The sequence below is a fragment of the Sturnus vulgaris genome, chromosome 6 (assembly GCF_052056855.1).
Source record: "Sturnus vulgaris isolate bStuVul1 chromosome 6, bStuVul1.hap1, whole genome shotgun sequence".
Classification (NCBI taxonomy): domain Eukaryota; kingdom Metazoa; phylum Chordata; class Aves; order Passeriformes; family Sturnidae; genus Sturnus; species Sturnus vulgaris.
Genome location: NC_142248.1, coordinates 4,892,916 through 4,914,628, shown reverse-complemented (window position 1 = coordinate 4,914,628; position 21,713 = coordinate 4,892,916). Strand labels below are relative to the sequence as shown.

The window sequence follows — 21,713 nt, the reverse complement described above, 5'->3', positions numbered from 1 at the left end:
TTAAACAGGGAAAGGACTGTTCCCTGAGATCCTTATTATCCTCATTCTAGACTGAACCTGCGTAAGATCAAAATCAAAGATCAGGAGGGAATTGAAATAGAATGAAATAATTGTCTCATGAGACTGTTAACAGTCAGTTGCTGTCCTAGGGAATAACTGTCCTTTCACAGTCCTTTTAAAACAACGGGACCAGTCATGAATGCAAAAGGCAGAGCCTGTACATTGCAGCCTTGAAAGTATCATTAATTTATGTGTATTCATCAAAACGCTGAATCATACCTTTAAATCCTATGCTCTTGACCTGGAGCTATTCTACTAAGTGTGTATGAAACCCTGAGTGAATGAATGAATGAATTAATGAATTAATTAATTAATTAATTAGGGCTGGGGGACTGCTAAATTCATTTTATGAAAGCAATTTCTTGACATATGGACTATTTTTAAACTGAAATGATGATAATATAAGGAAATATGTTAATCCCCTGGGGAATTTGCCTTATTCTGTTGTTTTAGATTAAAACAATCCCTCCCTGAAGTATAGTCATCTGTGGAAAGCATCTTTATTGATGCTTATTGTGAAATACTGCCATAATGTTTAACATACATATCAATCACAAAGAACTCGATATTGTTAAATTACACAGAGAGCAAGTGCTCAGGGGTACAGATAAATTCCATCCTGCAAGACTCCTTTTCTTCCACTCAGGAAAGCAGGAAGGATACCCTGGCAGAGTTATTTGAACTTGAATATTTTATCCTAAGCTTAAAGTAAGTAAACTGAATATGCAAAACTAGAAATCTTAGATCTCCTTTCTGTTATTTTATGCATATTCAGGTAATTCTGAAGTGTTCCTTTGAATCAGAGCCTCCAATTCCTTCCATAAGTTCACAAACCTAGAAGTCTATAACATCCTGCAGCCTTTCTCTGTATGCCATCACTGGGATTAGCTGTGTGGGGCTGCACAGATGGAAATTAAGTATTTTTATATATAATTCCATTAGTGGAAAAGTTTGCTCTGATACAAAACCATCGTCTGTAGTGGTGCAAGTGTGGCATTTAGACACACTGAATTATAGAAAAATCTTCCCCCGTGCCCAAAAGTGCCAGTGCAGAGCAGTCCAGTAGCTTCCACCATTGTAAATGGGATAGATCTTGTGAATTGTGAAGTAGTGTTTTTCCCAGGCTTTAGGTTTTAGGATCTATCTTTATTTTAATGCCTCTTAACTGCCTCTTTTCTTAATCCAGTGCACTATAGTTAGTGAGAGGAAAGGTTGGAAATGTGTATGAACCGTAGCACTTGAGCTGTGAATGTGAAAAAGTACTGTGCAACATTATATTTTTTCTAGCCTGCAGAGAGCCAAAGATCTCTGACCTGGTGAGACAGAAAGTGCTTCCAATGCAGGTTCAGTCAAGGTGAGAATGCAATATCTCAACTACAGTTTAAAGAAAAAATGTGATTGCCTTTCCCCTCCTCTCCTTTTCACTCCATGTGTTGTTTCGCCTGCCCGAGCAGCGATTCCTACAAACCCGCTGACAATTGAGCAATGAGAGCTGCTGGGAGGGGAGGTCTGATTAAGCACAGGTTGCCAGTTGCTGGAGGCAGCCAGGAAGAAATGCACGGATAGAGACAGACAAACTACAGGATGATGCTGGAATTCTGCTTGTAAGCTTGTGACTATGAGAACAGTCTAAGAACAGTTCCTTGGGGCTAATTATGTGTGTGTTAAAATATGAACATGTGCCATCTTAGTGCACAGGGAGAGCACAAGGAGAGAAGAGGGTATGGCAATGCAATCTGCTCCCAGTAAGTTTCACCATCCAAAGCAATATAGAACAATTTATATAGGCTGGACATGAGGGAGAGGAAGGGAGCAAGGAATGAAAAATTAGACCTTTTCTGGGCTTACCCTTCTGATGATTTCTTGAAATAAACCCAATCTGAATTAGTTATGTTGCAATCTTCAGGTCCATTTTCGTCCAAGTAGTAATTTCTCATTTCAGGGTTATTTTTGAAGTACATGACTCATTTAATTTTAGATTCAGTGCAAGAACTGTCCTCATCTTTGGTCTTAAGAACAGTCATGTCAGGTCAGAATAAAGGTCCAGCTCAAGCCATATCCTGTCTCTGGCAACAGCCAGTAGCAGATGCCTAGAGAAGATCTGAGGAACAAGGCAAGCATATACTTCCCAGTCACTCTGCCACTCCCCAGGTCTGTGATGTCTGATTGCAGAGATGGCCCTGAGAAGCTGACAGGAGGATTTAGTAGCCATTAGGGGATTTTTCTTGTTTAAATTTCTCTATTAACTTTTGAATGCAAGTCTTTCATGTTTCAGATATGAACACCAGCTGTATTGAGAGAACATACATGCCCTCCTATCCATAAGACACCAGGAGATTTAATTTATTTAATAGGTCAATAGTGAGATAAAGTCTAGATTATGCAATATTGCAAGTCATCTGTGAGTTTGGGATGGTGCCCTGGCAGACTAAGTATGACCACAGCAGCTCTCATCCTTCTTTCAAAATACAAGAGACTTGCCACTGCTCTTGCTCTTTGTAACTTTACTTTCCTATTATGTATCATCTCAGAGATGAGATATGATGGAGGTGTCGTGTCTCCCCGTGATAAAAATTGAAATCATCATGAGAAAAAAAAAAAAAGTATTTTCTAGATGTAGGCAGTACCAGAAATCTCAAGGGAAACGAATTTTCTGCTGCATTTTTCAGGCATAAAATAGGAAGGATTTTTTGGTAGATATGAGCTTTTAAGCATTAAAGCAAGGGACACATTCTAAATGATAAAAATTTAAGGATAACTGTAGTCAAGCTTATGGTCCATATCTATGCTGGTGCATGTATTTATTTCTTAATTATGTGCCCTGTTTCAACTAATCAGTACAATTTCTAAGTTGAAGATTAGCGATTATGAAATTATGAAATCTCTGTGGTGAGGCAATTATCCCTCTTAATTGCTAAATCAAGCAACTTTAGCAACATCATTTAATCTGAATCAATTCCTAATACTGTCTATTAAAATATTCACTAGAGAATAGACGTGCCTAGCTCTCCTCTACTGAGAATTAATTATGACAATACCAAATTCAGGTGTCATTTCTTTATTAAAAGAATAGTATCTCAGTCCTTTTGTGAATGGAAAAAACTTCCACATTTAGAGGCAACTGATTTCAATTCAGAAACTGTAAAATGAAAAAAGAGACAAAATTAGGATATGCATAAACATATGTGAAATTATATATGTGTGCAGATATATGTGAATAAAATAGCTGGGATGTAAATGGGAATATTGTTAAACTATGCTGGAATTACATGTTTTCCTTATTCTTTCATGAGCAAACTTCATATGATTTTAAATGACACTTAACATAACTGGTGATAATTACAGCAATGATTGCTTCTATAATATTATAATTATTGTGTTCTTTGTGCCTTGAAACAGAGAAACACCTTTGCACCAACTTTACTCTTCTGCATTCAGCAAGCAAAAGCTTCAGATCTATCCAACCAAGAAGCCAGCACTGCCATTTGGCGAGCTGCCCCCAGGGTACCAGCACTTGCACACTCAGCTGCAGTACGAGTGCGTTTCTCCTTTCTACCGCCGCCTGGGCAGCAGCAGGAGGACCTGCCTGAAGACAGGGAAATGGAGTGGGAGAGCCCCTGTGTGTGTTCCAAGTGAGTCTCCAAGGGAAAAAAAACCCTCTCCTTATCTCTTGGATGAGGAACAGGATGTGTATTCGTCTCTTAGATATTTAGGGAGTCACAGCAGTGTAGGCTGCCTATACTTCCAGCTGGGAGAAAGGAGCAATAAAGCTTGAAGGATATATGTGTCTTTTTATCCACCAGTAGAACTTGTGCAGTTGATGGTAAAGTGATCAGGCTTTCAGCACTGTCATTTGCCATTAATTTTTCTACTCTTTTATTGAGCAAAAGGTATAGAGAGTCCTTCTACTGATTTGAAATAGCTTTCCTACAACCACTTCATATTTTTCTGTATTATTTACTACAAATGGGATTTTTCTTTCATTTGTATACTTTGGCACACAGCTGAAAAAAACCATCAAAGTTTAAGCAATATGAGGGAGAGTCTACAATTTTAAAGAGGGTCTTCCTTTAATAACCCCTGCTAAGGAAGGGTTCATACTGCAAACTGTAACTCTAGATAAAATCTAATTAGGAGCTAGTGCACAAACTAAGTTAGGGTAAGAACGTCACAAGGTTTGGTAAACCCCACTACTGACATCAAGCAAACTGTGAAAAGTAGATCTTAACAGCAAACAAATTTTTCTTGCTCTTGTTTGTGTTTTGAGATCATATCATCTATTTTGAAAAGCATTGCTTTCACTGTGGACATGCACACATCATATACCAGGAAAAAGTCCCCTAAGAGAGACTAAAAAATGCAACCATGCAATGTAACTCTTTCAAGTGAAGTAAACTTTTCACAAACATTTTTGGATTTTACCCCAAGTCCACACGTGGATAACATATTCCTAGAACAAGGCAGAGCTTTTTCTTTTCCCCAGAATGACTGTTGATTTAGATAAATTTGCTTCAACATTCTTGTTGCAAGGCAAGTATGTTCTTATAGGCATGAATTGACATGTGCAAAGATTTGTGCCAGGAGAGGCCTCAAAAATACACTGTGACTGCCTAGAGTGAATTTGAGTGCACTGATGGCTCTATGGTGTTTTATGATAAACAAGAATCTTTCCATTTCTTTCTGTGGTCATCTCACTACAGTGCAACGCAATAAGATTGTGAAAATTCACCTGCTCAAGTGCTAAATCCACATTCCTACTTTACCCAGGAATTCAGATAATAATGGAAAACTTGAATACTTTTTAAAAAGCTCTATCAAATACTCCTATAATTTTGCAGGTTAGAGACAGAGGCTAATTAGACAACCCTTCATATTCGTCACCGCAGCTCTGTTTCTTTTGGCACCTACTAAGAAGGAGCCAAGAGTAACGCTCAGACGGTTTTGGGGAGAAAGCATCACCGACTTTTTTCTTCATGTTTCCTCAGTCTGTGGAAAAGCAGAAAACATCACCCTCAAGAAGGCAGTGACCTCCACGAGGTGGCCGTGGCAAGCAGCCATCTATCGCACGGCGGGCGGGGTGAAGGAGAGCAGCCTGCGGAAAGGGGCCTGGATCCTGATGTGCAGCGGAGCCCTGGTGAACGAGCGCACGGTGGTGGTGGCAGCTCACTGTGTCACTGACCTGGGCAAGACCATCGTGCTCAGGACGGCAGAGCTCAAGGTGGTGCTGGGCAAATTCTACAGAGACGATGACAGGGATGAAAAGACCATCCAGAACCTGAGGGTGAGTAAGCCTGACAGGAGTGAAAAATGATGAGCACGGGTAGATGCTGATATGTCTGTCTCGTATGGGGAGGAAAAGGTCACCCTTTGGGCAATGCACTCTCTTACATGTTCTTTGAAATGCATGTGTGCCACTCGAGTGCCACGGCATAAAAAGGGCACATGCTGTAGTTCACTGAATTCCTCGAAGCCATCCAACTCATACATTCACCCCTAATTAAGAAAATAGCTCAGGTTCAGTGGGCCGTAATGTCTTGAGTGATATTGCCAGTAAAAAAGTAGAAGAGATGCCAGCTACTGTCAAAATTGATTAGCATAATTTATGAGGGAAACACTTGTGCTCCAAATCCTGGTTTGATGCCACGAGCACATTTCACTTCTCAGCCCCAAGGCCGTACAGCTCTAAACTGAAAAGAAATTTATGTCTGACTCCAGCTCCAAAAATAGCACCAAATCACCAGAGTGATTTGCTTTTTTCAAGCAGAACTAGAAAGGCTGAAGTCAAAATGATAAATACAGCAATTTTGGGGATATGTGTCTCTTTTTTGGGGGAAGTGTGGGGTGTGTGTCTGAGTTAATGGATGGAATTTATCCAAAATATCATAATTAACTTGATTCTTTCCCTCCTGACCCTTTTAAAGTTTCTTTCTCTAATCCCATCTTTTTCATTCTTTTCCTGTAAGGAAACATATTACTTTATTTTGCAGTATTTCCTTATAGGAATCCTATCTGTTCTTGCAGCATTTCATTAAGGAAATTAGCAGTAAAGGTTTGGCCCCAATATTATGTAATGTATTGCTAGTATTTTTTGGTGGGAAGTCAGGCACATTTCAATAAGAAAGTAATATTTTAGTTCAAGGCCCCACCCCATCCAAATTCCACAGGCTGAAGGTGTCCAGGCAGGTAAAACCTTTACAGTATGCAGTAGAAAAACTTGAACTGCATTTTAACTCCCCACATTGCTAAAAAATGTCCTTGACTGCTTTTGAGTAAAAACTGTTTCATGCAATAAAAACTTTCCTGAAATCCAAGAAGAAAAAGAAGGAAAAGAAGAAAAAAAATGGTCAAAAGATGTTTATTCTGTGCATGTTTCTCATTTGAGTGAAACACCATAGGTGGGGGTAAAGGAGAAGTATGCAAGATAAACTAAAATGTATTTTAGTAGTATGGAAGGAGTGCTGCTGACCTGCCACTGCTGTTAACCCTGCAATTCTTCCTACTCTGTTTCCTCTCCAGATTTCTGCCATCATAGTGCATCCCAATTATGACCCTATATTACTTGATTCTGATATAGCTGTCATTAAACTCTTGGACAAAGCCAGGATCAGCAGTCGTGTTCAACCCATTTGCTTGTCATCTTCTCATGACTTGACTTCATCAACAGAGGATTTAAAGATAATGGTGACTGGCTGGAAGGTACTGGCTGACATTAAGGATCCCGGATACAAGAACGACACGATCCGCATGGGAGTTGTTCAGATGGTGGATTCGCTGTTGTGTGAGCAGCAGTATGAGGATAATGGGATACAAGTCAGCATCACTGACAGTATGTTCTGTGCCAAACAGGACCACACAGCCTTTTCTAATATCTGCCCTGCTGAGACTGGTGGGATTGCTGCCATAACTTTGCCGGGAAAAGCATCTCCTGAGCTAAGGTGGCACTTGATGGGATTAGTGAGCTGGGGTTATGATAAAACTTGCAGCCTAGAACTCTACAGTGGCTACACCAAAGCTCTTCCCTTCAAAGACTGGATTGAGAAGAACATGAAATAAAAGTCTGAGTCTGGAAATGGCATTTTATAATATAATATCTCTCTAAGTCTCTGCTACTTTAGGCTTCTCATCCCAGTGATGAGACACATCTGGGATAAGGTTAAGGCAGACAGCCTGGTAATTTGTCCAAGAATCAGATATTTCATCGGGCTACCTTTACTTAACCCGTGACAGAGGGTCTTAGTGCATGAGAAGTTTTGCCATATTCTGTCTGTCTGTCTCCCCTGGTGGGAGGACGATGCTCTGCTCCCGAGTCTGACATGCAGAAACAGGACAGTAAATTCTGTCTGAAATTAATCTGTAGTGTGGAGTTCCCTGGAGAAATTGATGGTGAGCGTCTCCCAAAGATCTGTGTGACTGAGTGGATTAAGAGTCTGGAAAGAGTAGCCTGAATTCATGACGACGGATGAGCTTGTTACGGTATGTGCTGTCTGTATTGCCATAGTACAATGTAATCTTCTTCCCTCCAAGTACTTTACACATTTAAATAAACCATGGTTTGTTTTTTTAACCTACATACTCATGTCTGACATCATTTAGATCCATTGCTGCTTTACCTGTGTCACACTCTTGGAACTGTCTACTGCCTTTGTCTCTTTGCATGTCACTCTCACTTGGGACTCTTTAGGAACACTAAAAGGCAGAATCAGCACAAAATTCAAGGACTATTTATGTTTATAAATAACAAGATTTTTTTTTTCTTAAAACACCAAGTGTTGCTGTTGTGCATGAACCACTACAATGAAATATACAGAGGAGTTCTCTTTCACCTTGTATTCTAAATAGAAAACACGAGACATATTTTAAATATGTTTTTTCCAAGTGGGTTATTTCAAAGAACTATGAAAACCTCAGGAAAACTTTCGATTTCCCCTTAGTTCCCATACATTTGTGGTAAAACTACTCCTCTGTAGCTCTTCAGGGTGAAGAATAATGTCCAGGTCTCACACTTAGCAGGCACTTTTCTTGAACTGAGGCTAAACTGTTTGACATCAGAGGGTAAGATTCTCCCACTGGACATGTTGTCCAGGGAGACACCTGAGTGTTCTCATGGTCCTTAGTCATTGCTCTTTCACAAAATCATTCTCTATTCTCTATTCAGTCATGGCTAAAGATTAGGGATTAATCCTATAAAAGTTGAGGAGAAGAGACAGTAATGACTGTCTTCCATCAACAATGATTTCTTGGTAAGTCGGATATGACACCATGGAGTTTTTAGGACCTTCAAATTACTACAGTGCCCAAACCAGCTTACAGCAGTAGTTGGATGTGAAGACTGGGAATCTGATGAGCAGATTTAGTGGTCTTATCAAGAAGGACTCAGATCCTGAAGATGTGTTTCACCTATTGCATGGCTGTGGCAACTCGAAGTCAGCAAATCTGATTTCAGCTCTGATTCTCTGATGCTGTAAAATCTCGTTAAAAGTTTCTTAGCATTCAGTAGTTTCTACCCACTTTTGAATCCAAAAACTGCTGCTAAAAGGACAATTAGTATTGGACATCATTCCATGTAATTTCTTTTTTATTTTCTTGGCAGAAATTCTTATTGTGTTATGCTTTTGCACTTTTCTTGTTTCCATTGGCAATAGAACCACACGACGTTGCTTAAATCAAAAAGTTTAAGGCCTACAATCAAAGTATATTGCTTCTCTTTATCTTGTTTGTCTGTCTTCTCCTGCCAGGAGATTATGCTTGGCCGACAAACTGCATGGCAACAACAGCAACAAAAATCCTGAATTAAATGTGAAAAACATGATGTGTTTCATTCCTCTGCCGAGAGGAACACATGCCAACGAATGTGTGGTACTCCCCTGCTGACAGAATGGGTTAGAGGAAATTAGGTGTTAGTTTTGGAGAAGCACAAACTTGCAGAAAGTCAACATGTGTTTCTTCCTAACACTACTGACAAAGAATGAAATGAGAAAGCTCTTTTATGATTACATTAAATGAGAGTTTCTACACTCTAAATGATTATTGCATTATTTGATGCTAAGCAGAAATTATAAAGACCTGTGAGCTGGTTGTCTTCTCAGTTATGACACCATGACTGCATTGCTTTCCATAGCATTATTGCTCTCCACTGCTGCAACTGAGAGATGAAGTCCTAAATGCGTTTTTCTCCCTTTAGGATTTGTCCAGTCCAAATACATCTGCAAAAGTCTGGTTTAATTCCAGCCTTAGACCTCACTCTTCTCCTTTTACTAAAAATCAACCATATTTTAGTATTGACTGATCCTCTAACTGCTCCTCAGTGTTGAATCCCATCCCCATTTGGCTTCAAATCACTCACAGACCTGGCAATGAATAGCTGAAAGTTTCTGGGCTTGGACAGCAACAATATAGCTGTTCACTAGCTGTATATCACACAAAAGTACATTCTTGAAGAGAAACTTGTAGGAATTCATGGAATTAAAATCTCAGGAGGTTGCTATAGCTGTGCATGCACAGCACTATTCAACCCCTTCTTTTTACAGCCATGATGCTCTTCAAAGAAAGCAGAAGCAAGAAAATAGCCAGACGCCTCTCAACCCCAGGATTCAGATTTTAGCACAGTCCTTTACAGGAGGAGGATGAGTTTGCAACATTTGCTTCTATTTCTGGACCTCAGTCATGTTAGAACCCTAGATTCAAACCTGCCTATCTCTAAATGCCCACATAATGTTGTATTTCTCTGCTCGCATGACATAGGTATTCACATGTACAAGTGAGCAGTCATATCAACATATCCAAGCACCTGTACCACGTCGAGTATTTCCAGGAATTACAAACCAGCTTGTCCATCCTTTCTGTCAGGCTTACCCACAGTAGTTTCCTGTTTACAGACTGAGCAGAACTATGCAGGGGTTAGCATCTAATGCCAATAATGAGGAAAAATAGGGATAAAATGTTTGAAAAAAAAGCAGCGTGTGACCTGGAATTGCTAATCTCTTTGATAGCTTGGCTCTATTTTTAAGATGTGGAACTATTTCAAACATCTCTTTTTAAACAGGTGAGGATCTGTGCCATCTGTTGGAGAAAGGGTGTGAAATAGCACAACATGGATAGCAGCTCATTTTCCCTCCGAGGAAAAAGAGCTGTGCATTCTGGAAAGGCCATAAGGATATTGCTATGGAAAGAGAAGAGCAAAACACTACATTCTTATTCACTCCAACGAGTGTATGTTTTTCCTTTGTATGTTTTTGGGGCTGCATTAAATTACTTTCAAAAGCCAGGGTTCTTAGCTGAAAAATAGCACTGAAAGGAAACGGACATACTGAAGTACAAGCTCTTTTCAGGCACCCTCAGTTACTCTCATAGAACTGCCCTTGTAAATTATTTCCATTGAAAGCCAACGTCCACGGTAAGATTACAAGAAAAAAAAATGTGTATTTGATTAGGACTGGGGATTGCGTGATAGGCTGCATCCTGCCATGTTTCAAGGGCAAGTAACTGGAATTGGCTTGGTTGCAGGGAAAGCATCCTGGGGGAGTGGGAGTGGTGCGGAGGGTCAGGCAGGCTTTGCTCAGCTGTGCAATCCCCGCAGCCTCCCAGCTCCTCATCGTGTCAGGGGGCTTCCGCATGGCTGCTGGCTTTCTGTGCCACCTCCTCGGTGCAGAGGGAACGAGCTGTGGCAGAAATGTTTGTTCCCTGTGAAACGGGACATCAGGTTGGTCACACTTGGATGGAAAGAGAGCACTGAGGTTGGCGGGCAGAGCCGCAGCTGAAGGAAACGGGAGCGAAGGTGTGTGGCAGTGTCGGGGGGGGTGACAGGAGCGCTCTGTGCCCCAGCACCTGAGTGCAGGTCCACAACAGGACGGGAGCGTCCTGCCCCACGCTGCAAAAACGCCGCGGGCGGCGCAGGTAGGGGCGCGGGGCGGGCCCGGGCGAGGCGTGGGCACAGGCTGCGGCCACCAGCGGGACGGCGGCCGCTCCCCGGGGCCGCGGCGGTGCGGGACCAGCCCGGGCCGAGCCCGAGCGCGCCGGGCCGGGCCGGGCCGGGCCGAGCCTGCGGGGCCACGGCGGCAGGTGGGGCCCGGGCGCCGCGCCGCGCGCACCCGCCGGCAGGGGGCAGCACCGCGCCGCGCCGCACCCTGCGCCTCCCTGCGGGCCGGGGCCCCGCTCGCCGCGGGCCCTCGGTGCCGTCAGCGAGCCCGGCCGTCCCGGTGGGACAGCGCGGCGCGGACACGGGCCGGGCCCCCGGGGAGGCTGCCGCCGCCCCGGCGCGGCGGAGCAGGTGCCGCGGCTGAGGGGGCGCAGCCCCTCGGCCGCGCTGCGGGACTCCGCAGCCGCCCGAGCGCCGGCCCGCTCTGCGGGGCACGTGTGGGTGCGCGGCGGCAGGCGGACACCGCGAGCGGGGCTGTGTCTGTGTGTGTCTGTGTGTCCGTCTCCGTGTGTGCCCGGGGCATCGCGCCTTCCCGGCCGGCTCCCCGCAGTGCCGAGCCTGCCCCGGGAGGCGGTGGCGGCCGCGGCGAGCGGGGCAGGTCGCGGTCGGCGGCGCCCGGCCCTCCCCCTGCGAGGGGCTCGCCGCCCCCCCCGCCGCTGCCAAGGAGCTGTTGGGGGGGATTTATAGGAGTAACAACGGCTCGTGATGTCAGCCCGTGCCTAAAATAGAGAGGGATTGACTGCAAATCCACGGCTCGAGGGCTAAACCTTCCAATCCAGCCTCAGCCAGCGCCGCGCCGATGTGAAGTCGCCCCCCAGCTCTCGCACACAGCCGCGCACTCACGCACACGCTCCCCGCGGCGAGGGGAGGGCGCCGGGGATCGCAGCCCAGGTGCCAGCGCCTCCTCGCCCCGCCGGCCACTGCTGGGCGGCCGCGGCGCAGCAGCGCCGGTCCCCGGGGCACCGAGAGCCTGCTCTGGGACGGCGGGGTGGGGGACAGCCGAGGAGGAGCGGAGCTGCCGGATCCTCGCCCTGCGGAGCCCCCAGGATTACAAGGAATTGCGTGCTCCTTCCCAGACGTGAGCGAGGGTTATACCAAAGAACCAACCTCCTTCGCGCCCTGCTGTCCAAATTAATCCCTTGGACCCTTGAGAAGACAGGGGGTTTTTCGGAGCCATGGCATCGACAGAAGGGTGAGGGGGACCATCTCTTGGGTGGGAGGAATGGGAGGATGGGGGAGATGCCCGGCATTGTTCTTTTGGTAACAGTTTCCTGTCATCTGCTTCATTGTTAATCCTTGCCCCTCGCCATTCCCTAACAGAATAATTAGGGAGCGAGGGGAAACGAGAAGCAGACGATCCACATATAGAAGAGAGCGAGGGAAAAAGATTTCAAATATGAGCCACTGAAAAGGTCTTCGTTTTGCTTCCCATCACTTCTTTATTTAACCCCTGGAGGGCAGATCAAGCTTAAACCACCTGCCTGAAAGAAGAGTACAAGTGAAAGGTTCACTCAAAAGGGAGGGGGAAGCTTCTTCCTAAATATAACAGTAGTGTTAATAATAACAATAATAATAATAATAATAAATATTATAATTTTTTAAAAATGGAAAACCTGTCCCCCAGCCATCCCTTCAAAAGGCAACAAACAAATCCAACTTCTTGAGGAGTTGTGCAATTTTGCAGTTCTGTGCCAAATGCGTTAAAGTTCTAGCAAGAGAAATGCTGGGAAGGGCAAAGGGTTCTACAAGAGGCTTTAAAGAAAAGCAAACACAGTTCAGCTCTGGTAGTGTCCCTTGGAAGGAAACCGTTGTCCCTACCCATGCCAGGATTGCAGGAGTCGCCCGCTTCGTCGCTCTCTGACGAGGCAGGGACTTGTTCAGTTTGCAGACTTGCTGATAGTAGGGAAGAAAAGAAAATATTTCATTGATCTCTGCTTGCCCTCTTATAACACTACCTAGTATTAGACTGCCTTTAGTGTGAGCCTCCCCTTTATCCCTGGATGTTGTCATGTTGTATCAGCATGATCTGCTCAGGATAGGACTCTCTAAGGACAGAGTGCAAAAGGAAGCTCTGTTTATATTGCCTTTGTGTCTCTCAGGCTAAAAGACTTGCTGAGCTGATTTAAATAACCCAACACATGTCTGGGAGGGTGTGCACACAAGTATCCCATTACCTGGTCAGAAGAAGAATCTGGCTGTCTGTGCAGTGGCCTCCAAGCAGTTGGCTTGGGAGGAATGGAAGATTAGAAAGTATGATTTGCTTTGCTTTGGGAAAAGGACAATCCCTCAGTCTAACAGAGGATAAATATGTGAGGCTCTTCGGCTTTTCACAGGACTGTGGCAGAAGACGTTAGTTTATCATTCACTATTGCCTTACCTTTGCAGGGAATTTCCGCGCTGAATTTGTACATTTTTGTTTTGGTGGCAGCCCAGCACTTTAGTCTGCCCTATGTAGCATATCCTCTGTTTAACTTGATACTGTCAACAGATGATAAGAGCCATGAGGAAGAAGCTCAAGAGGAAGGACCAGCCTAGGGTTGCAGCTCTTTCCTTTCTGTATTCTTGGACTACCCCAGCTATCAGTCTCCTCTGGATGGTGCGGTCATCTGCTGTTTGTATTCCCGCATGAGGTGACTGCAGAGGTCTGTGCTTGTTTTGGACCACTGGTGGAAGGTGGGATCAATTGTACAGGAGTTTAATAAGAGGTGGCTGTGTTAGAGAGATCTGTCAACTTTGGATGAGAGGAGGTTTTAAATGTGTGTAGAAAGAGAGGTGCTTTTCAAAGAATTTGACTGAATAGGCGGGCTCCAAAAGATCAGAGTACCAAAACCAGAAAGGCTTTAGTAGATGCATGCTTTTGTTTTTCTTATGGAACAGAGCTAAATTGTCAGGGTGAGAAAAGAAACGAAAAGTTTAGGCTTTGTTTTCAAACCTTGTGGGAATTTACCTAGACTAAGACAAACTGAAATTGTTGTTTGGTATGATTCAGTTAGTGGTGTGTGACAGCTGAAGGAGGTGTGGAAAAAGAAGTTGAGTGGGAAGCATTTCAATTGTCAATCTGTGTTTACCAGGAAGAACCTCTTCCAAAACTGAATTCTTATCTTTCTCTCCCCTCAAGTGAAAAGCTGAGGGTAGAGATTGGTTTTCACTGTGGCGTAAAGGTCAGCAAACTGAGGCACCAAAAGGATCATCAGGGAAAGTGAATATTGACTGGACCTTGTTCAAGAAATGCTTTCCACCAGCACTGGCACAATGTGAGAACTGTGGCAGAGACACTGCTCTGCTTGCATCAACAGGCACACACAGGTACATGGAGAGGGACCTACTGGAGCTGGGAACAAAGGGATACACTCCATATTTACATCTAGTTGCTCTTGGGATGTTCAGCTAGATATATTAGTTGAGATCAGAAGTATATAAAGGTTTTATTTTGTGGTGTTAAAACTGCTCCAACTACATTCATTTTTGTAGTGACTTACTACTCTTCTAACTGGGAAGCTTATGTAAAATCTTCAAAGTGAGGATGTCAGGTGTGTGACAGGATGTTTAATGAACAACAAAAGGCCCTGATATACAAGGGAAGGTAAATCTGTGCTCCATTGTTAGGAGTGAGTTGCCACTTGCAGACGGGATTTGGTAGGAAAGATTTCATTGCCTGTGCCTTTCCAGTCATATTTTTATTTTTCCTTCAATATCTTATTTGGTTAAGATTATCCATGCATGGAAATTTGCTGCACTAATCTTTCTGTTCCAAGAGGATGGTTAACAATGGGAAACTTCAATTGGAAGAAAATGAGAAAGGAAACGTTCAACAACGTGGCAAAATCAGACCCATGTGCCTCTGGGTCTACCTTACTGTAGTTCCAACTAGTGGGGTTTTGGTTTATGCTGTCTGTATATTGAAGGTTTAGTCTTTCTTTCACAAAATCCCCTGATACAGATCTCATTACTAAGATGGATTTTTGGTGTCTAGCTGGTGCTGAAAATGGAAAATAACCTGTTCAAGGAGGAAGGGCTAGCATCAAGTATAGATAAGATACAGTTCAAGGTTTCTTGTTTTTATGTTCTGTTTAAACGTCCTCTGCTGGCCATGACTGCAGGCAGGATGCTGCTGGGAGACCTGGCCTTCTGATCTGTACTGGCATCACCTGCCACGAGTGGTCAGCGTGGTTCAAAGATCCCAGGACATGAGTCCATATCCACAGACTGTGGTGTCTGGTGTAGGGCTCAGTACGTGATGGGCTGATCTATGGAGATTTACCAAAGTAGAGCATTACAGCGTTTCCTCTGCTTTTAACGGATCTTGATAGGACCTAAAGGTTACGTGAGATTGACTCTGATCGGTTGATACCCATACTTGCCTTCAGACCTCTGAGCAAAGTCCTTGCTTCACTTGGTTTTATTATGGCTCTTATCTCTCTCTTTAGTCTTACTAAAGGTAAAGAATAGAGTACCTTACTACTCTTTCACTGGTTTTGTATTTTTCAAAAGAAAAAATCCTTCTAGATTTAGATACTATAAAAATCCAGAGATGTGTTTGTATTTTGTACGCCTTAAAGAGCGGGAGTTTCAGGTGTGAAGTTTGGATTAGGCTCTGCTCCTTCAGGAATATAGCCACTAGGAGACACTATCACTGCATCTATAGAAGCACCTTGAACAGAGGCAGAGCAGGTGTGTGAGCTGGGAGCTCAGCCCTCTGTGTGCAGGTCAGCCTCAGGGCAGCCCCGTGTCTTTGGCTGGGCAGTCGTCTCCCGGTCCATGGGCATGGGTAGGGAGTCAGCGTGGGCCAGTGGCCATTCCCAGCGGGCACTTTGGGTGGGGTCATCGTATTTTGCAGAGGTTAATAACACTGATGTGGGCTCTTCCATTGGCCTCAGTTCTGGAGAGCCATCCCAGGGAGGATTTATGAAAAACACAGAGATGTCACCTGCTCAGATTTGTGGTGCTCAGTTAGCGGGCACATCTGTGTGTGTGTGTGTGTGTGTGTGTGTATGCACCCTGCTACAAAATAAATCAGTGAAGTGGAAGAGTATGAAACATTACCATGTTTGAGTAGACAGAAGTCTGGGTAATTGCTTAGCGTCGTGGTTTGATTAGTGAAATAGTTCTTCTCAGTTCTATGTACACAATATAAATGGTGTTCATGTAATATGAAATGGCACAAATGCAGTGCTCCCATTCTGTTCACAGTAGCAGATAAACTGCATGGCAGGTACAGACATCCCCGCCTTGGTATCTGACTCTGTCAATTTCTTACTTAGAAGGAAACAAACAATCAAAAAACCTCATCTGAGGTCCATTCCTCTTCTCCAGACTTGCTTGTTTCTACATTCTTCTACAGATACTCCTATCTTCATTGCAAGTTACTCTCTCTGAAACTGCAGTTCCACCATCAGGACTACTGTTTGTCTGTGCTACCAGATCACCAAACAATAAAAGTTTGGTCCAGACCAGAGAGCATATGGTTTTATTTCTCCAAAATTAGCTACAGCCATGGAACTCACCCAATATAGAGGTTTTATACTAGCTGTAGATGGATGGTTATTAGTCAACATAAGTTAACACAGGAGGCACAAATAATAAATACCTTACTGGCATAAAGCTCTGTGACTGCAAGTTAAACTGTCGGCATTTTTTGAACAAAATTGAGCATTAAGAATTCATTTACTACACCGGATTATTTTTTTAGTCATGCAGCTGTGATGGTTTTGGATCTTGGAGCAGGAGTCATAAGCCATTTGCTGCATTGTCAAGACAAAGCCAGAAAGGGAGATTGCCAGCATGTATTATGCACCTAGCCTGGAGACATGACACACCTAGGTGAGTCAGGAAAACTAACTTGGCATTTCATCGTAGGGTTCAGGCACCTACATAGGAGAGTGGGATTTTCAGGATCTGCCACAATATATACAACAAGCACACCCACACATTTCTTGTCATCTGAGTTCTTATTCTGTAATTTACCCACAAAATTTCTCTACATGGAAACTTGAGGAATTGTTCTGGCACAAATGTTTAGATACTTCAGAGGATGAAATCTTCCAAGTACTCTCACTGTTATTTTTGTACAGAATTTGATGAGCACCAGCATAGGATGGAGATGTTTTACCCTATGCTCTTTGTCTTAGACATTTTGTGGGACAGATGGAGTGAATGTAGCTTGGTAATTAGTCATATCAGCTGTGGCTCTGACCTCATTTCACTGTTGTCAATTGCAAATCTCTCATCAATTTCAGTAAAAGACAGGCTTTACAGAAGGTAACTCGTGATCCTTAAATGACACAATAGTTCTCGTGGCCCCAGCCTTCAACCAGGCCTTGAGATACCCTTTCCAAAAGAATTATCACCTAGACAGTAACTCAATTTTTATACATATTCAGAACATTTTATGGATGCACAGGGATTAATAAGTTTCCTATAAAGACTACAGGTGCTTATTTATTTTGAACTTTTTTGGAAATAGCAGGTTATATTATTGGATTAGATATATGAAACCTGAAGGGAGATTGTGCTTTCTTAAAAAAATGACTAAAGTTTTCAAAAGCCTTATCTTACCATAGGTTTCTATGAGGTAAATATATATGTACAGCCTTCTCTGTGGACACGTGTAGATGTTTGTACACAATGCACTAAGAATCAGCATACAAACCAGTACTGTATTGCTGTACTAGCAAATTATTGCATTTAATTTTCTCTTCTTCTTCTTCTTTTTCCTGTTTCCCTTTGATCTACAGGCTGCCCCAATGAAGACCACTAAAACCTGTAAATTTGTGAGCAGCGTTTAAAGGGTCACAGGTTTTCAATTTAAAAAGAGTAACATTAAAACTCTGTCCTCTTTCAGAGGCAGTGTGGTTGGCATGTGGGTTCCTTTGTGGTATAAGTGACAGTGGGGATGCTGGGACTCTGTGTGGACATGGATCCCAAACTGACAAGAGCCTGCAGCATATGATTTTATATACTTAATCCTACTTCTGTATTAATTTAAAGGCTCTCAGTGTGCTTAAAATTTTTGACACAATTAACTACAATACATTTCAGTCCTTAGGAAAGAAAACAGACTAAGTTCAAAGCTCATCATATTTTATAACTTTTATCTTCAACATCTTTGATCGTACATAAGCGATTCCAAATTGGGGTTCCTTACAAGGAAGAACTAAAAAAGGACCAAGACATAAAAGAATTAAGGAATACTCCTGCTAATTACAGATATCTTTAGAAGAGCAGTGTGGAATTCAAGAAAATGCAGTATTTCAGGTTCACTGCTGTGTCTGAGAAATTAAATTCATTGCAGCATTTTAAAGAAAAGAAGATAGAATGAGATTTTTAAAACGAAGATAATTTAATTTTTAGTTTTCAAAAATAAATTCTTGGTTTCAGCTTCAGTTAAGAACACTAAAATGATGGGGCCTCCAATGCAAAAGAAAATATTTCACTGTGTATTAAGGAAACATTTTGAGTGGACTAAGAAAATATTTGTCTTTTTTTGTGTTTTTCAAGGTGCCAACAATCTCCTCTTAGAGAGCAATAAAATCCGCCCTCATCCTCCTTTTCTGGAGGCTGCATAAAAAGGCATATCTGATTCTTTCTTCAGCTGGTTCAGTGGTGTTGCTTCCAAAATTTCTAGGAAATTTTGAGCCTTTTTTTTTTTTCCGCCAACCTCACACCCTGCAAGTATATTTTGCAGTGTTTATTTTCACAACTGCAGTTTTGCAGCATTGGTTTTTAGTACTGGTATCCATATTGAGGCACAGAGGCTGCCTGCCTGAATGTTCCGTGAGCAGGATGTCACTCCCAAAGTCAAGGTCCTTGAGCCTTGAATTGAGCTTTTTCTTATTCTCTGATAGCTCACTATTAACTGCATCCCTATAAGAGGATAATGGACAGCACCTCTAAAGTAGGTATTTTGGGGCAACCTTAAATTTAATTTCTCATCTCTTTGGCATATTTATAATAACCAGAGATGTATCCAAGTGTAAAATCTGTGTGAGCGAGAAAATGGTCAGTTTGGTACTAGAACACTTACAAAGGTTAAAAGTAAAATCTCCATTCAAACAGATACTTGTCAAAAGTGTAAATGCATTCATTTATCCCAGGGCAAACAGGTAAATGGATCTAAGGGGAGTTACATCACCTGCTAGTTCACATCTCTGTGTGATTTAATTTAGTCTCACTTAGCCCTACTGCCAAATTCACGTACTGCCTACTTCACATCTGGGAATGACTGCACTTCTGATTGACTTGTGGCCTCCTCGAGCCATACCATGTGGTTTCCAGATGGTGGACTTCATCTCCCCTGAGGCAGGAACCCCTGGTGTTTGCCTTTCTAACCGTTCCTTGTACTTTCTGTACTGTCATTTACCCAGCAGCTGAATGAAGTTTGGATCTTGGAGATTTGCTCTCTCGAAGGGACAATGACAGAGATCACCACTAAATAAGTCACATGCACTGCTAAGCTTCTGACACTGCACATCATTCACAAAGGCTGGCTGGCAGGTGCAGGACACAAACTTGCTTGTTCCTACTCCTTTGGACAAGTGTGCCTGATGCAGCACCCTATTAGAGGGGTTGACAAACACTTCTGGTACATGTTTCCAATCTGAAGGAGCAACGTGACCAGGGACCAGTTAAGGACCTGAAAGTGGTGTAACTGTATTAGTCTGGTATTGTATCCAAGTTAATGATAGCCTCTTAGTCCAGCTAATTATCTTGAGTGCAGGAGAGTGCTAGTACGGATTTGCCAGGCTAGCACACAGACAGACTCAGGTACCCTCTGTATCCCAGGTTCAGCCCATGCAGAGTCTCAAAGCCTGTGGCTCAAGGCAAGGAAAAAAAAGATCAGCATTATTTGTGAGTACAAAAAATTAGAGGCAGCATTTGTGGGTTTTGCAAACCACCAACTGCCTGGGACTATGGCTTCCTTATTTGAAGAAGTGACAACACGTATGTAATGTGTAACTGGGAATATGAGAGTGGACTAGAGGTTCTTCAGAGATTCTGTGCATGACAAATACATGGAATACAGCCATCTCCATGTAGTATCTTCATATCCTAGTTCTTGTCTAAGGCTGTGATGCCATGAACTGCTGGCACACCATCCTGGAATATATTCGTCCATGTACTGATTTTTCATGAGATTGCATTCAGGCTATGTATACATGAATAATAATCCAACCCAACAGAGGTAGCTGGACCTGCCAAGCTCACACTGTGCTGGTTACTATGTGGAGAGCCTTAGGTGTGCTTCTACAGTACATTCCTGTAGCTTTATCCAAATGTAATTCAGCTCTTTAACTTGAACCAGAGCACAGCAGGTGGGCATCTTCAGGAAGTTCACTCCAGAAGCTCACTTTGGACTAAATTGCCAATATAAGTTTACCCTCAGCTGGTCACTGATATGCCTCAGGTAAGTGTTCCCTGGTGGGCAGGTGTTCCTGGCAGGCTCTCATCATCCTCTGGTGCTGATGTGTGTACTGGCAGCACAGCTCCTTCTGCAGCCACAAGCTGAGGTGCTGCCATGGCCTTTGAGTCCCTTGCCCGTGTAAGTCACTACTGAACAGTACTTGGCCTGCTCACCATGAGCAGCACAGACTGTTGAAAGCAAAGCATGGCTGGAGGTAAACCGTGGTCTCCAATCACACAGAATGTGGAGGCTTCTGTTGCAAATTCATGCCAAGTGTGCAGAGGGTTCTGGGCCACATACAATGGCAGAGGCAGCATCTCAAGTATATATGGTTTAGTACACTTCCTTTGAGGCAGAAAGCTCTCTCATTAATTAAGCATCTGGTCCTTATCTGTATAAGACCTACTTTTGCTGTGGTAACTGAGAAAAGATTTGTTCTGAAAAGTGCACGTGTATATAAACACATGTCATCCACAGACACGCATACATATGGGAATTAATTAACACCTGGTTGCTATTTATAGCACAAAATGTAGGTCAGGTAGTAGAAAACAGATCAGAAATGCTCACCCGACGTTTTAGGAGGACTTAAAACAGGCATTTTGCAGTGTCCCATGCTGGAAACTCAGGAAATACTGTTTCTATTGACATAAAAAGTGCCAGAGGAACCTTCACAGCTATGTAGGGCAAAACAAACAAAACCTGTCTCACTGTAATACCAAAGAACTTTAGTAGGAAGCCTTCTGCTGCTTCCAGGATTTAGCTGTTGCTTTTCTTCTTCTTTTGTTCCTGTCCCATCTGCAGACATGTGTTCCCTGGAGGTCTGCTGAAGGGGGTTCCCAAATAACCCTTCCCAGGGAACCTGGGGAGGATCTTCTGAAAGATACAGTAATGGGCTCATCATTTAGGGCCCACAGCAGCCACCATCTCTTCAAGTGAGTTGCTGGAGTGCCTTGAGGAGGGCATTCCTGTCACCTTTGCTGGTAACGGGTTTGTGTCACACGGTGGCACCCTTGCAAACCAAATAGAGCTTGAACTCCCACTGCAGCCTCTCTCAGAGAGGTCTAGGGGGTCTTCACTCTCACTCAATAACTGAGGCTTCAGTATCTTTTGGATGTTGATCCCCTAATTGTGTCTGGCTTGCAATCAGTGAATAGGTGGGAAGACTTACTAGGCAGCAGGAAAGAGATAAAGCCCACAGGGACAGTGTGGTTGTGTAAGCGTCATTTTTTTTGGTAGCCTGTCAGTGACTCAAGATCATAGTGCAAAGGGGAAAATCCCAATATATTGTTGGTATTTATGGTGATTATTTTTGCCTTTTTTTTCCTCTCAATAATA

General features: G+C 43.3%; 2 protein-coding genes across 6 annotated transcripts in view; both read left to right on the top strand.

Annotated features, from left to right (window-relative positions):
* PAMR1 (peptidase domain containing associated with muscle regeneration 1) overlaps nucleotides 1-7,628 on the top strand; it is a 55,079-nt gene extending 47,451 nt beyond the window's left edge. For both annotated transcript variants that reach the window (XM_014873535.2, XM_014873536.2), the window contains 4 exons: nucleotides 1,348-1,414; nucleotides 3,460-3,692; nucleotides 5,046-5,341; nucleotides 6,577-7,628. In XM_014873535.2, coding sequence (XP_014729021.2) covers nucleotides 1,348-1,414; nucleotides 3,460-3,692; nucleotides 5,046-5,341; nucleotides 6,577-7,113 — 1,133 coding nt within the window. In that variant the 3' untranslated portion in view covers nucleotides 7,114-7,628. The remainder of the gene's footprint in view (nucleotides 1-1,347; nucleotides 1,415-3,459; nucleotides 3,693-5,045; nucleotides 5,342-6,576) is intronic.
* Nucleotides 7,629-10,613: 2,985 nt separating this feature from the next.
* Nucleotides 10,614-21,713, top strand: part of SLC1A2 (solute carrier family 1 member 2) — an 86,322-nt gene continuing 75,222 nt past the window's right edge. Inside the window, exon 1 of one of the 4 annotated variants that reach the window (XM_014873548.2) lies at nucleotides 10,614-10,759. Coding sequence is in view for 2 of the 4 variants with exons in the window: in XM_014873543.2 (XP_014729029.1) it covers nucleotides 12,151-12,167 (17 nt within the window). In the remaining 2 variants the exon portion in view is untranslated. Of the gene's footprint in view, nucleotides 10,835-11,687; nucleotides 12,168-21,713 lie in introns of those variants that run through there. The other 3 variants (XM_014873544.2, XM_014873543.2, XM_014873546.2) reach the window with 3 other exon arrangements.